The sequence below is a fragment of the Musca domestica genome, unplaced genomic scaffold (assembly GCF_030504385.1).
Source record: "Musca domestica strain aabys unplaced genomic scaffold, Musca_domestica.polishedcontigs.V.1.1 34, whole genome shotgun sequence".
Classification (NCBI taxonomy): Eukaryota; Metazoa; Arthropoda; class Insecta; order Diptera; family Muscidae; genus Musca; species Musca domestica.
Genome location: NW_026712313.1, coordinates 9,890,457 through 9,909,517, shown reverse-complemented (window position 1 = coordinate 9,909,517; position 19,061 = coordinate 9,890,457). Strand labels below are relative to the sequence as shown.

The 19,061-nt window shown below is 33.4% G+C and overlaps 1 protein-coding gene across 1 annotated transcript in view; it reads right to left on the bottom strand.

Annotated features, from left to right (window-relative positions):
• The window catches only part of LOC131803836 (MAP/microtubule affinity-regulating kinase 3-like), a 179,073-nt gene that overhangs the window by 12,567 nt on the left and 147,445 nt on the right, over positions 1 to 19,061 (bottom strand). The window contains exons 4-8 of the mRNA XM_059125591.1: positions 17,433 to 18,380; positions 6,566 to 6,665; positions 6,045 to 6,156; positions 2,256 to 2,412; positions 1,606 to 1,714 (exon numbers count right to left, since the gene is read on the bottom strand). Of these exons, the coding sequence (XP_058981574.1) occupies positions 1,606 to 1,714; positions 2,256 to 2,412; positions 6,045 to 6,100 (322 nt within the window). The 5' untranslated portion in view covers positions 6,101 to 6,156; positions 6,566 to 6,665; positions 17,433 to 18,380. The remainder of the gene's footprint in view (positions 1 to 1,605; positions 1,715 to 2,255; positions 2,413 to 6,044; positions 6,157 to 6,565; positions 6,666 to 17,432; positions 18,381 to 19,061) is intronic.

The following is a 19,061-nucleotide window of genomic DNA, read 5'->3' as shown; positions in this document are numbered from 1 at the left end:
AAAATCCACGTTTATTTGATCCTTGAAAAAATATTCTTAAAAAATCCACGTTTATTTGGTCCTTGAAAAAATATTCTTAAAAAATCCACGTTTATTTAGTCCTTGAAAAAATATTCTTTAAAAAATACACGTTTATTTGGACTCTTAAAAAAATATTCTCCAAAAAAAAAAATCCACGTTTATTTGGTCCTTGAAAAAATATTCTTCAAAAAAAAAAATCCACGTTTATTTGGTCCTTGAAAAAATATTCTTTAAAAAATCCACGTTTATTTGGTCCTTGAAAAAATATTCTTTAAAAAATCTACGTTTATTTGGTCCTTGAAAAAATATTCTTTAAAAAATCCACGTTTATTTGGTCCTTGAAAAAATATTCTTTAAAAAATCCACGTTTATTTGGTCCTTGAAAAAATATTCTTTAAAAAATCTACGTTTATTTGGTCCTTGAAAAAATATTCTTTAAAAAATCCACGTTTATTTCGTCCTTGAAAAAATATTCTTTAAAAAATCCACGTTTATTTGGTCCTTGAAAAAATATTCTTTAAAAAATCTACGTTTATTTGGTCCTTGAAAAAATATTCTTTAAAAAATCCACGTTTATTTGGTCCTTGAAAAAATAATCTTTAAAAAATCCACGTTTATTTGGTCCTTGAAAAAATATTCTTTAAAAAATCCACGTTTATTTGGTCCTTGAAAAAATAATCTTTAAAAAATCCACGTTTATTTGGTCCTTGAAAAAATATTCTTTAAAAAATCCACGTTTATTTGGTCCTTGAAAAAATATTCTTTAAAAAATCCACGTTTATTTGGTCCTTGAAAAAATATTCTTTAAAAAATCCACGTTTATTTGGTCCTTGAAAAAATATTCTTTAAAAAATCCACGTTTATTTGGTCCTTGAAAAAATAATCTTTAAAAAATCCACGATCCTTGAAAAAATAATCTTTAAAAAATCCACGTTTATTTGGTCCTTGAAAAAATATTCTTTAAAAAACCCATGTTTATTTGGTCCTTGAAAAAATATTTTTTAAAAAATCCATGTTTATTTGGACCTTCGGAAAAAATATTCTTTAAAAAATCCACGTTTATTTGGTCCTTGAAAAAATATTCTTTAAAAAATCCACGTTTATTTGGTCCTTGAAAAAATATTCTTTACAAGATCCACGTTTATTTGGTCCTTGAAGAAATATCCTTTAAAAAATCCACGTTTATTTGGTCTTTGAAAAAATATTCTTTAAAAAATCCACGTTTAGTGGTCCTTTGATCCTTGAAAAAATATTCTTTTAAAAATCCACGTTTATTTGCTCCTTTGGAAAAAATATTCTTTAAATATTCCACGCCTCAGACAAGTCCTTGAAAAAAATATATTTAAAATAGTCAACGTGCTCTGTATCATATTCCAACATCATCATTTATTTATTTTATCTAATTCTATCATCTCCAAGACAAACTTTGACATTTTTTATTTCCCAGAACTGACAATGGCATTGCCATGTTCTACAAAATAGTTATATTTAGACGGGTCATTAACCTTTCATCCAAAGCAATAAAGTTGAATTACAAAACAGCTGTATGCGTGTGTGTGTGTGTTTTTGTATCTGTGTACTCACCATTAAGTAATTGTGTGCTAAAACCAAAGTCAGCCAACTTGAGACGATCCTCTGACAGGAGCAAAACATTTTCGGCCTTTATGTCACGATGAACGAAACCCAAACTGTGCTGTTGTGTTTGGTTTTCAGATGATGACCATAAAAGAGAAGAGAGAGAGAAAGAGAAAACAAACAAATTAATGAAAAATAAAAAAAAAACAATGTAAAAATTGTTCCTCTGCTACAACAGAGGGCAATTAGAAACGGACGAGTAATAAGTTCTCACACACATCTACATCTAGACAAACAAACAAACATTGACACTTTTTCAAAATTACAAAATTTTGTAACGAGTCTTGACTTTCGTAGAGAAGTCACGTGTGGTTATTATAAATATTATGTTTGTATGTACATAAATTGGATACAGATGTACCCTAAGCACTTTGAAATATACAGTGGACTCCGGATAAAAGAAATTTCATTTTAGTGGGAGAGATAAATTTTTGGGTGGATTATTTAAAATAAGGACAATAATTATTTTAATTAAAAAATATACAAAATCAAATTTTCTTTCAAAATTTTATACCACCCTTCCCTAAAATAATTTTCCTTATCCCAAGTCCCCTGTAAAATTGCTTAGCTATCAGAATAAAAAAAACTTGCCAACTTACCATATGTTTCACAGCCAGCAACAATTGTTTGAACAGCGGAGCTGCATGTATTTCACGTAATGGACCACCTTGGGTAATATGATTGTATAATTCACCACCGCGTATCCATTCGGTGACTAGATAGACACGACCCAGCGTTTCGACTACCTCAAAGAGCCTGCACACACACAAGCATACATACATAGAGCGGACACATAACAGTCGTTAACGGTTGCCATTGACATTTCCATATTCATGGGTATTCCACAGCCACACCAGAATCCATATGGAGTGTGGAGAGAGGGGGGGGGGGGGGGGGGGGGAGAGCAAAATAAATGGCAGAAAATAAGAAAACATTCGTATAAATAAATTAGTAATACCAGCACGTGATTAAATTTTTTGTTTGTGAGTTTTTTTTTTTTTTGATTTTCTAAAAGAGAAACATGTTTTAATTAATTCTCTGGATTGGTAAGAATTAAAATTGGGGGGTAAATTGATAAATTGGGAAACATTCTGTAAAGAGATTAATATTATGCTCTGAAATCAAATCATCAACCAATCAGAAAAAAACCAAAAAAACCAATCAATTGACATATTTTCATTATAATTTTAGACGACATTTGTGTATAAACAAAAGTTAGAATAAATATAAAAAAAATATTTTTTTTTAGTTTTCTCCTAAATGATGTCTTTCCAAACTGCTGTGAATTCATAGTGTGATTTTTGACATTGGGCGTATGATAAATATGAAAGCTAAAAATATTACGTATACGCTTCAGTACTTCATCGATATAAATAAAATTTTAAACATGTAAAACAATAGCTAAGTACGGCCGGGCCGAACTTATAGGGAAGGAACTTGAACAATTAAAAAAAATCTTTCAAAAAAAAAAAAAAAAACGCTTAAGTAAAAACCATTTACGAAGACGTGGACCTGCATAAGTAATTTTCTTCTACAGGCTGTAGTACCGATTCCGAATAAAAACAAGTAAAAAAGCTGTAAGTTCGGCCGGGTCGAACTTTGAATACCCTCAACCATGTGGAACGAATTGGTCAATTCTCAAAGACACTAAAATCCGTTAAAACTTCAGTTAAAATCTTAAAAATACCGAATGCAGCTATTATATTTGGGTCTATACGACGACATGAACCTGCGTAGGTAACATTTGTCATAAGCCATTACAATATTCAAATGCGAAACTTAAAAAAAATCGGTTATAATATCGATAAAATCAAAATACCGAATATCGGGAGGTACCGTTATATGGGGGCTATACGAAGACGTGGACCTGCACAGACTATTTTCTGTCGTAGGCTGTAGTATTCATTACGAACTTCAAATATCAAATTTGAAACAATTCTGGTGAAAATGTCCCTAAGACCATTAAAATACCGAATATCGGGAGGTACCGTTATATGAAGGCTTTACGAAGAGGTGGACCTGCACAAACAAATTTGTGTCATAGGCTGTAGTATCCATCACGAACTTCAAATACCAAATTTGAAACAATTCCGATGAATCATGTCGATAAAAAACATTAAAATACCGATTGTCGGCAGGTACCGTTATATGGTGGCTCTACGAAGACGTGGACCTGCACAAAAAAATTTCTGTCATATTCTGTAGTATCCATCACGAACTTCAAATACCAAATTTGAAACAATTCCGATGAAGAAACTCGCTAAAATCATTAAAATACCGAATATCGGGAGGTACCGTTATATGAGGGCTATACCAAAACGTGGACCTAAATGGCCCATTTTCAATACTAAAAGTCCTGCAGACATAGCATACATTTGAGCAAAATTTTATCAATCTAATTCAATTCGTTCGGAAGCTAGAGTGATTTCCACAGACCGATATACGGACGGACATCGCTAAATCGAAATACAATTTTATGCTGATCCAGAATATATATACTTTGTGGGGTCTAAAATGTGTATTTCGAGGTGTGGCAAACGGAATGACAAATATACCCTCCATACTATGGTGGAGGGTATAGAAAGACCGGATATTGGGAGGTACCGTTATATGGGGGTTAAACGAAAACGTTAACCGATATGAACAATTTATGAACCTAACCTGCCTACTGGCAAATTAGTACGTAAGTGTTCAAAATCGCGTGCAATTACAATTCGTTCGAAAGGTAGCGTGATATAATAGACAGACGGACTGACAGACACCGCTAAATCGACTTAGAATTTTACGCAGAACTAAGTTTTATAGAAATTGAAAACAAATTTGACGAGAGTTATCGTGAGCACCAATCAGATGGAGGCACACCGCTAGATTGATCCTAAAAATTCTGAAACGAATTTTATAGGTTCGGAAATCACTATTTCGATTATGTACAAATAGGACGTATCAAATAACCTCTGTAGCTATATGGAAGAGGGTGTAAAGAAGAGAGAGAAAGAGATAACTAAAATTATAAGTTTTCTCTTAAATTATACTCGTATCTTTTTCCGCTCTTTCTACCGGGGGTGTTCTGGATTCGTAATGTAATTGTTGTCACTGGGGCGTATGATAAACATTTATACTGAACATATTACGTATACGAGCTAATAGTCTATTTTTCTTTCTGTTACGGTATAAGTTCTTGCACTTTCTGGAATTTAAATGGCTTTACCTCGACCTTATATTTCAATATTTGCTGAATGGAATATTGCGATAGGTTCAGCTTACGAGCCATTTTTCGGCAACTGTGACGCGGGTTTCGTTCAAGTCGCTTTTTTACGTTTCGAACCATTTCTGCTGATGTTGTTGTTTTCTTCCACTTCCACTTTCTTGACGCCGGGCTATGCTACCAGTATCGCGGTGACGAACGATGGTACGAGACACAAAAGATTTATTCACATTTAAATGCTGGAGTGCTCTAACGATAGCCTCTTGTAGTTTTCCCAGCCAAATATAAAGAAATCACACTATCCCGGTCGAATTCCATCACGAATAACTGTTTTTCTGGAAAATTCTCATCAAAATGCTTTTGTACGCTTGTAGACAACACAATGAGCTATCACTGGAATAATTTTAAAAGCTATCGGACGTGTGGCTTAGAAATGACAGCAGTCTGAAGTTGCGTGCAGCTTTTTCATCTTACCCTGTATATGCCAAAGCATACTAAGGAACATCAACAATTTGAGATGTATTTCACCAAATCTAATATTGAGTTTTGAAAATTTACGGAGTGTTCTGGATTGATTTAGGGAAAATTGATTTAAAAAATGGGCCTCAATATAAGGGTAAAATCCGACTTCGACTTTCAAAAGCTATATTTTCCAATGACTTTTTCTGAAATTTTTGTTTTTTTTTGGAGATAGAAAATATTTGAAAGTTCATGAAAGGTATTCCTTATTTAGAATGCTTACAGAAGGCTTCTGTGCTTAGGAAACCCATAAGAGATCCTATTTGTATAAAAGACTCACATGGGGCCTTCTAGATAAAATACATCCATTCAGGGATTTCCTCATTGAACGTCTGTCCTAACGTTCCCTACAATAAGGATATCTAGTAATTCCACTTTCAATTTATTCTTCTTTATTTAATATTTTTTTATTTTGCCCCCTGATTCTAATATCTCGAGGACTTATTAAATTAGTAATACTCTTGTTAAAACTATTCTTATCTACCGAAACTTGTCCTCTTCAAAGCATTTCAAAAAAGAACTCTTCAAAAATTCGAAAGTGTTATTTATCTAAAAGAGAGAAGAAAATAGTTTCAAGTACTTATGCAATTACCACTGCATACACAAATATACACACAAACAATCCTTCATACACACACATACATACAGATGCATACTTACTGACCTTAAAATATTAGGATGATGAACACATTCAAGTGTGGCAATTTCACTTGAAAGCATACGCAATGCTTTGGCATCCAGGCCGGCTCGGTCAACTACTTTGATGGCAACTTTGTCTGTGTGGTTGACGGTCGGTCGGTCGGTCGACCAGGTCCAGCAGACAGCCAGGCAGTCAGGCAATGATGTAGAGAATTCCAAGAAGAATGCATCATGTCACACATGGATGTAAACCATAAATAGCAGAATGCCAAGTATTTTGTTGGTAGACCACAAAATGCAGGCAGAAGTGGTGCGGTGGAGGAGGTGGGAGAGAAATGGAAAGACAAAAATAAATAACACATGAAATTATTCCATTTCCAAGTCATCAACAATAGTTCGTTTTTTTTTTGTTTTGCTTCACTTTTTTCCGCTCTTTAATTAAACTAAAAGCCATGGTAATGTGCGTACCGGTTAGCTATTGGTTGATTGTATTTATAAATAATTTATGTCGTTGTTGTTATTACTGCTGGATGCATTTGGACTTACCTCGTGTTAGCTGGTGTACAGCTAATTTGACTTTGGAAAAATTGCCACGTCCTATATCGCCACAAAATCTGTAGAGACCAATGCGCCGGCCAACGGTTACCTGGAACCAAAAACAGAAAATGTAATGTTGTTTATTAAAAATGTAATTTAATTAAAATTTGTAATATGCAATTCTGAGAAATTTTCGGAATATAATTGAGGGGGTAGATATAAAGCGGCTAATTTTGTTGGAGGCGGTGTGGACAAGAATATTTTAAAACGTGTTTATGATTTAATTCCTTGAAGTCCTTTGTTTAAAAAATCCACGAAAGGTACATTTTAAACACTTTGTTCAAAATGGGAGCTTCATTCTCTTAATTTGTAGTTTATAATATAAACGATTCAAGGGCTTGAAGAATCTGTGGAAAAGTCCACGGTTTACTTTTTATATATCCTTATAATTTCTGTTAATAAATCCATAAATGATAGATTTGAAGCCATGGAGGAGTTATAAAAATTCATAAAAACGAGTAAAATAGTATCAGTTATGAACCTTGAGTTATGAACGTGACAGATTTGGACTATATCGACTACTTCTTGTACTTTATATGAGATATGTGCACATTTTGAAAATGGAAATATGCGTCAGGTAACAGATATAGCGGACCGAAGTATTCCATTTTCATACTTCATCTAACACAGATAAAAATATTGGTATGTGCAAATTTTGAAGGAAATCGAACATTCGCATCCAATTTATGCGAAATTATAAATTCCGACAAATTACATATTCATATCAGAACACTGGTTAAGAGAAATATTTAGATATAGCAAGTTGTAAAGAATCGCCGACTTGTTTCGCAATTTATGACCGTTTTAAGATGGCAGATGTATATCATCTTCACAACAGGTCTTGTGTTAGAAATTATGTCCGTATGTTAGAAATTTGAGGAGATGGGTGCATTTGGATGATTTTTTCGAATTCCTTGAGCGTTTTGTTTTTAAAAATCTTGGACCCTATGTGGGGGGGGGGGTTGTGTACCAGAAAAAATGGTCCGATCTCTACCGTCTTTATAAAAGACCTTTCGTTTATAAAAATATTGAGATGTACCGATTCTGAATGAAATCGGATGTTTATTTTGCGTTTTACGAGCTTCATGGACACTCAAAATGTTGGCCCTTTGTGGGGTAGGTACCAGAAGGAGTGGACCGATGTATTCCATCTTTTCACCGGACCTTGGGTTAATAAAATTATTGGGATATGTGAAATTTGAAGACAATCGGTCTCTTACATCATCCAAGTCTGAATAGAATCGGATGTTAATTTTGCGTTTTATGAGCTTCATGGACACTCAAAATTTTGACCTTTTTTGGGGGAGGTGCCAGAAGGAGTGAACCGATATATCCCATCTTCACACCAGATCTTGAGTTAGTAAAAATAATGGGACGTATGTAATATGAAGAGAACCGGATGTTTTTTTCGCATTCTTTGTTCGTTTTGATTATTCAAAACTTATGTCCTTTGTGTGGGAGGTACCAGAACGAATGGTCCGATCTCTACCGTCTTTATAAAAGATCTTTCGTTTATAAAAATATTGAGATGTACCAAGTCTGAATGGAATCGGATGTTAATTTAGCGTTTTAAGAGCTTGATGGATATTCTAAATTTCGACCTTTTGTGGGGGAGGTACTTGATGGAGTGGACCGATATTATCCATTTTTGCACCTGTCCTAGAACTGATTAGCAAAGTTGGAACAAATCGGATTATCGATTCTCTTTTTGTGCAGAAAAAATATATTTATTTTTCAAAATCTCGTTCATTTGTGTGGGAGGCACCAGAAGGAGTGGACCGATATATTCCACCTTAACACCAGACCTTGAGTTAATATAAATATTGGGATGTGTGAAATTTGAAGACAATCGGACTCTTACATCACATTTTTTGAGAGTTGTAATTATTTAAAATTTTGACCCCTTGGGGGGAGGTACCAGAAGGAGTGGACTGATATTGTCCATTTTCACACTTGACCTAGCAAATATTAAGATTTGCCAAATCGGATTATCGTTTCTCTTTCTGTGCAAAAAAATATTTTTTTTGAAAACTTAGAACTTTTGTGGGGGAGGTACCAGAAGAAGTGGACCGATATTGCCCATCTCCGAACTCGATCTAAGTTTGACAAAAATATTACGATCTAACCAAGTTTGGACCAAATCGGATACTACCTTCGAGAGTTATCGTGCGCACCAGCCAGACAGACAGACGGACGGACGGACATCGCTAGATCGACTACAAATGTCCTGAAACGGATACAATCACGATCTTAAGACGGAGAAGTGGAAAAATACGTTTGAAATCCTAATAATTCAAGGACTAAGAAGGGATGTAAAACTTTATTTAAAACCCCAAAAAATCTGGACGTAAATATTTAGAAACCTTGCTTCCACGATATAAGGCCTAGAAGGTGCTGCAGAATGGTTTTACAATCTAGAAATTTTTGACCTCAGAAAAACTGAAGAATAGACATTTTTAACGCAAATATAACTATAAATCGTTGAATTTTTTAGAAAATTTTTAATTTTGGTCTGAAGGCCTTGAAAAATTAATTTTCAAAAAAAAGGAACTCCGAAGAAAATTCCCAAATTTGTGATAAAAAACAATTGAATATTTTCATGATCTTTAAATGTTCCATTTTCTTATATATTTATAATGATATTTATATCATATTTTTTTTCCGATACGAAATGGACAATATTGGCCCATTCTTTCAAAACCCACTACATAGAGAGTCAGGAGTTAGAAAATTCATAACAGAAGTCAAAATATTTTTTTAAAAATCGAACATTGCCCCAGGGTATACATCTGTCGGCAAAACCATCCGATACGTTTTTACTTTTTTTTTTTTTTTGATTTTCTGAATGAATGTGAATGGCTGGACGTCTGGAAGAAAATCATGGCCTTTAAAAAATATTTTGAAGGACAACATACCAATGAAAAGTGGATTTTTTACAAACATTTTTTTAAAGGACACACTGTTCAAAAGTCTTGCAAAAAAAAAATTATCTATTCTGTCAATAAATGTTGGGCTTTCTTAAAACAGTTTTTTTAGAATCTGTTTACCATGCTACGGATATTATCCAAAAACCTCTTTTTTTCCAAGGAATGTTCCTCGCTTCATTTCCAGCGCATAATGACCACCAAAATCTCCGGATACCAATCCGTTGGAAAGCAAGGTTGTTTTTATAAAAACAACAATAATGGGATTAAGCCTGACCATTTTGCAACATCAAAATACAGTGATATCCCTAACAAACAACCCAACACTGTTGTTTTTTTTTTAATTTTTTTTGAATGAAAGGAAAAAAATGTAGGAAATAGCTTCAAATTTTAGAATAAGTTTGGCACGAATAATGGCCTTCAAACCCTGCGGTATTTTGGCTCATTCCCGGCAGGTAAAAAATAAAAATTATGGCGTTTGACTTTGTTGCAGTTTTTTATCTCACCCTGTATATATTCTGGATCAGCGTAAAATTCTAAGTCGACTTAGCGATATCCGTCGGTGCGTCATGTCTTTGTATAGACCCATATAAAGGTACCTCCCTTTATTCGGTATTTTGATGATTTTAGCGACATAATTTACCGGAGCTGCTTCATGTACTACAACTTATGACGGAAAATTGTCTTCGTTTAGCCCCTATATAACGGTTTTCATTTAATCGGTATTTCCAAATGATGAATGATTTTCTTAGAGAATTTCTGTTAAAAATGGCAGGCTTTCCATTGACTTTTTTTATATTTTTGAATTTTTTTTCGTCGAAGCCACTGCTCCTTTTAGCTTGTTCATGTTAAAGCAGATTATGTTTTTATAACAAAAAAAATAATAATATCGAATTACGTGAAATTCATTATGCATGTCTCCTTGAGCCTCTTGCAGGATTCCAGGAATTCGCCACAATTATGTCGAGTGTGCGGTTTTACAAAACGTAAACAATTTCAAATATGCAGATGTGAGCTAATATTTTCATTTCTTCTTACATCGTTCTATGGCTGGCTTCTTTTCATTACATTTTGAATTTTTCCATGGAACTTGGTTCATTTTCCTACGGTTTTTTTTCAAATGTATGCCAAGGTCATTTTCTTAAATATGAATTTTCTTTTTGGAAATTTAATATTTTTTTTTTTTGTATTTCAGGGGATATTAAATGACAACCTCCTTTACATTTTGGGTTAAGGTATAACGATTATAATCAGTAACCACATCATTGCGAATTTCAATCTCTCTCTTCATTTCCCTCTCTCTCTCCGTATTCCTCTCCCTCTCTCGTTTCATGCAACACAAATGTTAACCACGAAATTGTTATGCACAAATTAGCATTTGACGTGAAAATAATAATTTTGTAGGGAAATCTAAATAAGTTTTTCGCAGAAGCAACGGCAACCACAAGAAAATGAATATTGAAAGGGACCACCTCAAAACCGAATTGGGTGTGCATGTGTGTGTGTCTGGGGTTTTCATGCATTCTATGAAAAATTACAATGCCAAAATACCCAAAAACCATAGAAACCAGACAAAGCCAAACACCGACCGTACTCACACACACCAACACATCAACACGCATCCTGACTCCTCCTGAAACATGTACATGGCAGACATTATTATTCATTCATTTTGTAACCTCTGACACAACACAACCCGACTGACAAGTGAAGTGTCTTAAGGAGCCAATATCCTTACACATGTATGTACATACACATGTGTGCCAATGTGTGTGCGTGTGTCTCTGTTATTATCTCAGACTTGTCTGTGACCGATTGTTGCTCTGTTGTTGTTTTTGTTGTGGTTCAAGGTATTCATTGTTAGTTTATCTGTTGTAATTGAAATTGACAGTGATATGGATATGGTTATGGTTATGGATTTTTACCTTGGTTATTTTTGCTGATGAATATTCATGACAATGCAGAATAAGATTCAACACAGACACACACACACTAAAACAATTGTGCAAACACACACACACATACACACATTGAGAGGTGATTCGCAATGTATGCTATGTCGCAGATAAGCCATGAATTTCGTAAGTTTATTTTGTAGTTCAGTAGACTGAATAAATGAAAATTGAATTCCACTGAAGTGAATGAAGATGATATGAAATCATTTTTGCAAAATTCATGGGGAGTCTGATGAGTGAGTTTTTCATTGCTGTAACCTTTGGGTTGTTATTTTAAGTCTGAAATAAATATTTGATAATCCAAACATTAAATTTAATATGAAATGATAAAAGGGAAAATGGCGCGGATAGGGTCGAACATATGAGGCACTCGCACCATTTCAAGCAGACTGGAACTTTAGGAAGAGCAAATTTTGAAAATTTTAGTTTCTTAGGAACCATTGGACTTCGTTTTATGCTCCTTAATTACACTATGTTATAAAATATTTTTTTATTAATAACTGGAAAAATCTGGCAGATGATGAGAAGATGATGAGAGATTATTTCAAACTTTGGAAAATTTTCGGATTAAAATTCCTCAGAATCCGTGCTTTTTATACAATATTATGTATTCGGGAATAATGCAGATAAAAAGCAAAACAAAAAAAAAAGTATTTTTGGTTATTATTTTAAATCATTTTCTCTTGAAGAGGTGTGGATTTTTAAATAATTTTTCAAAAACCTTCTTCCCTTGAAGAGGCGTTGATTTTTAAAGAATTGTTAAGAATTTTTCAAACATCATCTTCAGTTGAAGAGGCGTGGATTTTTAAAGAATTTTTCAAACATCATCTTCAGTTGAAGAGGCGTGGATTTTTAAAGAATTTTTCAAACATCATCTTCAGTTGAAGAGGCGTGGATTTTTAAAGAATTTTTCAAACACCACATTCAGCCGAAGAAGATAATTATTCAAGGATTTTCAAAATAAAAATCGTGGAAAAGATAGGCAATTTTTCAAGGATTTTCAAAATAAAAATCGTGGAAAAGATAGGCAATTTTTCAAGGATTTTCAAAATAAAAATCGTGGAAAAGAGAGGCAATTTTTCAAGGATTTTCAAAATAAAAATCGTGGAAAAGATAGGCAATTTTTCAAGGATTTTCAAAATAAAAATCGTGGAAAAGATAGGCAATTTTTCAAGGATTTTCAAAATAAAAATCGTGGAAAAGATAGGCAATTTTTCAAGGATTTTCAAAATAAAAATCGTGGAAAGGATAGATAATTTTTCAAAGACTTTTAGAATAATAATAACAGATTTTCTGTAGAAAACATTTTTCAAGAATTTTCAGACCAACATTTTAACATTTTTTGACGAACAGGTTTCAAGGATTAAAGTGTATTTTTCAAATGATATCTGACCAATAATCGTAAATTTTGAAGGAATATTTTTCAAGATCTAACGAACCAACAATCGTGAATTTTACAAGACTTCCAGACCAATAATTTAGGATTATTTTGGAGGTCCTTCAGACTTATAATCGTAGATTATTTGAAGACAGTTTTTAAGTAGACAAATAATAGTTTTTAAGAACATTTTTAAGGACTTTTGAACGCATTTTTTACGAAAACTTTTCAAGGATATAATCGCGGATTGCCCTGAAGAGTATTTTTTAAGGACTTTCAGTTGAATAATCGTGGATTTAAACCTTTATATCTTGGATTTTAACGAAAATGTTGCATGGACTTTTAAACCAAAAATTGTGGACAAGGTTATTTGTTAAGAAATATTTTTCAAGGACTTTTTTAACGAATATTTTTCATGGACATTCATGAATTTTTCTAAAGATTACGTTTCAATGACACTCTTGAATTTTCTTAAATATAATACATGCTTCAAGATGGATAACCTAATTTTGTAACCATTCGAGGAACCTAATTTTGTAACCATTCTTATGTGGCGTGTGCTGAGTGCGATGGTGCTGAGTCCTGTTGGAATGTCAAAGGTCTGCGGCCAAAATGCGCCTCTTTACTTTTCGAACCAGTTCTGCTCATGTTGCTGTTTTCTTCCGTCCACTTCATTGACCTCGGGCTACGCTACAAGTATCACATTTAGTTATTCACACTTAAATGCTGGAGTGCTCTAACGATAGCCACTTGTGGTTTTCCAGCCAAATATAAAGAAATCATTATATCACGCTTGAATTCCATCACGAATAACTTTTTTTTCTGGAAAATTCTCACCAAAATCCTTCTGTACGCTTGTAAAATATATAATGAGCCGTCACTGGAATAATTTTAACAGCTCTCGGACGAGTGACTTAGAAATGACAGCAGTCTGAAGTTGGTTGCAGTTTTTTCATTCCACCATGTATAGTGGATTTTACAGGACTTCCAGACCAAAAATTGAGGATTTTTTGAAAGTCTTTCAATTTTTATTCTCGTAGAAATGTGAAGAAATTTTTTGATAGATTTATTATAGAAAAAAATTTAAGGACCAACAGACCATAAATGGATTTTTAAGAGTATTTTTCAAGGACTTTCGAAAGAATAATGATGAATTTTTAGAAATTTTTTAGACTTTTAGATCTCTTATTTTGGATTTTAAGAAACATGTTTTAAGGATTTTAACGCCAAAAATCGTGGGCCAAAAACTTTAGTTTTATTAAGAAACATGTTTCAAGGACATTCCGACACATAATTGTGCTTTATTCAACAAATATTTTTCAAGGACAAACATAATTTTTTTAAGATTATTTTTTACGGACTTTCGTGATCTTTTTTTTAAATATAATATAAGAATATGTCTCAAGATCGCAATCCTGATTTTATTTTATTTTTTTTTTTAATTAATTTTAAAGGATTTTCAAGGATTTTTTGTGGATTTTAAAAATATTATTTTTTACAGACCTTTCAACCAATAAATGTGGATTTTTAAGTACTTTCAGACGAATTACAGTCAATTGATGAGTAATAGTTTCCAAGGACCTTCAGGCAATTAATTATGTATTCTTTCAAGGCCATCCAGAACCATAATCGACAATTTTTTAAAGAATATATTTTTTAGGAACTTTCAGGGATTTAATCAATACTATTTTTCATGGTCTTTCAGACTAATTTTCGTGGATTTTTTAAAGGATATATTTCAAGGACGTTCGGTGAATTTTATAGAATATTTTTTCAGAACTTTCAGACCAATAATATATCATTATATTTTAATAAATAATTACATATTTTAATTTTAATTTTTTATGAAACGGGTCATATGTTTCTGTTGAAATACCTTTGAATATCACAAATTAATTCAACGATTTCACAAAGAATGAATTGCCATGTCATGTAATTAATATGATTGACATATGAATTACCATTAATCCCCTGGAGAATGAAAGAAATACCATTTAAATTCCGATCGAAAAAAAACACAATAAGGCGATAAAAGAAGCCGTATATGTATGTAGGAAGAGATGTCAAAGTTTTATAGGAATATTTCATTACGACAAGTGATTTTCAAGAAAATATTGAAAGGAAATGTATAGTTCTCAAGAAGAGGCAGAGGAAGTTTTTATAGAACCCAAATACTCTCGCCCCACTGTTTTTAGAAAAATATTTGCCAATTTTTATATCCTACACCACTAGGTGGTCAGGATATTATGTCTTTGTGCATTTGTTTGTAACAGGCAAAAGGAAACGAGATAGTTCCCATAGTTCCTTTTGATGATCTGCATAGAATCACTTTCTGAGTTGATTTATGCGTGTCAGTCCGTCTGTCAGTCTGTCCATGTATTTTTGCAGGTCGCATTTATTATCCGATTAAGATGAAATTTTGCACAAAACATTTGCTTGGCCCAAGGACGAACCCTATTGAAATTGGAGATAATCGGTAAAAATTTAGATATAGCTCTCATATATATCTTCGTCCGATTTGCCTTTTATTGTGCACCAAACGTGTAATATCAGCCCGAATAGTATGGAATTTCGCACATACAACCAAATTAGGCCTGAAAATAAGTATGACAAATTTGATCGAAATCGATTCAGATATAGTTATAGCTCCCATATCCATATTGTTCATCCGATTTGTTATTTTTGTCCTCCGCAGCCGTACTATGCACTCTGTAACAACAATATTTTGGGAAAATATATCAAATACAGCTCAGAAATACATTTGCTAAATTTCATCGAGATCGGTTCAGATTTGGATATAGCTCCCATATATATAACTTCGTACGATTTACCTTTTTAGTGTGCACCAAACGTCTAATATTTGCTCAAATGGGATGGAATTTCGCACTTACGACCGAATTGAGTCTAGAAGGTAGTATGTCAAATTTGTCAAAGATCGGTTTAGATATAGCTATAGCTCCCATATATATTGTTCATCCGATTTGTTATATTTGTTACCTACAGCCGTAATATGCACTCCGCAACAACGATATTCAGGGAAATATATGAAATACAGCTCTGAAATATCTTTGCCAAATTTTATCAAGATCGGTTCAGATTTGGATATAGCTCCCATATATATATTCAAATGGGCAATACAAGTCCGAATTTAAAAGATACAAATGCTTCGGCATATTTAGTCCTTTGAACTTTTAATTAAAACAAGTTAAAAAGTATCAGTCGGTATTACCGCCAGACATATACCCTCAGCTTATGTTCGATTATCTAAATATATTTTGACTAGCGTTAAGATTACTCAAACGTTTGACCCTCTATGGAGCAGATCCCGAAGGAATGGACCCATGTTGCCCATTTCCTATCGGACCCAAAAATATGATATAAATATTTCGACAGATGTGCCAAGTCTAAATGGAATCGGATGTTAATTTGGCGTTTTATGAGCTTCATGGGTACTCAATATTTCAATATTTTGTGGGGGAGGTACCAGAAGGAGTGGACCGATGTATTGCCCCTACACACCAGACCATGGGTTAATACAAATATTAGGATGTGTGAAATTTGAAGACAATCGGACTTTTACATCACATTTAATGAGATTGTAATTATTCAAAATGTTGACCATTTGTGGGGGAGGTACTTGATGGAGTGGACCGATATTGTCCATTTTTACACCTAACGTAGAACTGATGCAAATATTAGGATTTGCAAAGTTGGAGCAGAATCAGATTATCCTTTCTCTTTCTGTGCAAAAAATATATTTTTTGAAAATTTCGACCTTTTGTGGGGGAGGTACCAGAAGGAGTGGACCGATACATTACATTTTCACCCCAGACCTTGGTCTAATAAAATTAATAGGATGTGTGAAATTTGAAGACAATCGGACTCTTACATTACATTTTATGAGAGTTGTAATTTTTCAAAATTTTGACCATTTGTGGGGGAGGTACTTGATGGAGTGGACCGATATTGTCCATTTTCACACCTGATCTAGTACTGACGCAAATATTAGGATATGCAAAGTTGAAGCAGAATCGGATTATCCTTTCTCTTTCTGTGCAAATAATATATTTTTTTTGAAAATTTCGACCTTTTGTGGGGGAGGTACCAGAAGAAGTGGACCGATATTGCCCATCTCCGACCTCGATCTAAGTTTGACAAAAATATTACGATGTAGCCAATTTGGACCAAATCGGATACTCCCTTCGAGAGTTATCGTGCGCACCAGCCAGCCAGACAGACAGACGGACATCGCCAGATCGACTCCAAATGTTCTGAAACGGATTTGGTCCAAAGAGACCTAGGGTCTAAAACCATTATTTCGACTAGGCACGTTTTGGCCGTATCAAATGATATATACCCTCTGTAGCCATATGGCTGAGGGTATGATTATAATTACAGCGTGTGCGATTGAATTCTCCCCTAAAAACCTTGTTATGTGGAGCTCTACTAAATTAGCAAACTGGTGTAGGGGGGTATCATAAAGTCGGCCCCGCTCGACTTTAGGATTTTCTTTACTGGTTTTCAAATAATTTTATAATCTAATTACATTCACCACTCACCTCGTGTCCGCATCTGGGATCGCATTGCAGAGCCTTGGTGAGCCTCTGGTACGGCGGTGTGGTATTGGGACACTTTGGCACGGACGCTGTTGGCTCTATTAAATCACCGTGGGTATCCACGACGGCTGTTTTTTATTGAAGATGTCCCGTGGAGTTTGAATGACGTCTTTAGTATTTTTCGATTTTTCTCTCTTTCACAATTTAAATCAATGCATTGGCGGATGCAGGAGACACCTTTCAAATGGATTGCGATTGTTATGGCCGATGTTGTTGTAATAAATAACTGACATAAATTCAAACATGCGTTGCGATTTTGAAAATGTATTAAAATATGGGTTTTTCGTTCCTCTCTCTCTCTCTCTCTCTCTCTCTCTCTCTCTCTCTCTCTCTTTGGCTTTTCTTGAGGTATTTTATTGCCAATGTTTTTTATTTCTTTTTTTCTTCTAGCCTTTGGTTTATGGGTTAGTATGCTTTTGACTTTGGCCTTTATGGGGCGAGCATAACTTTAAAGGTGATTTTTTGTTGGCTTTTCGGTTAAATGCCTTCTGTTTGAGGGCTGATAAAAATTATTGCTGCGGATATACGTCTCTCCACACACTCTCACACTCTTCTAAAACGCCACAGCAGATTTAAACTCTTTCTTTTTTCGGATTTCTTTTCTACTCCTCACCTTCTGCTTCTTATTTACAGCAGATTTTCTTTGGTTGCGACTAGAAGCACATTAAATATCCTGTTTTATTGCCTCCTTACAATTACAGAACCAGAAGTGTGGGAACAAGAAGTGATATGACTGCCGTTATCCTTGCTGATGGATTTTTATGTTTATTTCCTTTTTTATATTTTCTAGACAATGTTCAATTTCTCTCCGTGCTGTTGTAGGTGTTGTTTTTGTTGTGATACTTTTGTAGGGAATTGCTTCTATTAACCTTTTATGTCTTCATTTAATAACTGAAATGAGATATAAAGAAACATAAAAAATTGTTACTTTTTAATTCAACACTTTTAACATTTAAACGGGAGAAATGGTACAGCTAAGATCAGGACTAATGGAATGCAATTCAGCATCTATTTGAGGTATATTTTTGCCATAGATCAATAAAATAGTGCATTTCTTAAGATTTTCCTGCCGAGAACTAAAGATCCAGTTTAAAATAGTAATTTTGGAAGGATAATCGTAGATTTTTTTGGAATATTTTCGAAGGATAATTGTTTATTCTTTTGAAATATTTTTTTTTACGATTATTTTTTTAAAGGCTATAATAATGAGTGTTAGTAGTATTTTTAAGGACCATCCTGGTTTTCAAGAATAGTTTTTCGAAAAGGTATCATGGGTATTTAACAATATTTTTTAAATCTCCCAGCTTTTCAAGGATTACCAGAGTTAAAAGTCTATACTGGTAAAATATTTTTCGTAAAACTCAGGCCAAAAAATCATGTAAATATTTAAAATATTTTTTAAGGACTTATCAAATTTATGAAGAATATTTTTTTAAGAACCCTTAGGCCTATGATCATTGAATTTGCATAATATTTATTTATTTTTTATTTATTTTTGTAATACTTTGAAGGAGTTTGTAAAATTTGTTAAGGATAATTAGAAATATTTTATTTTATATATTTTAATCGTAC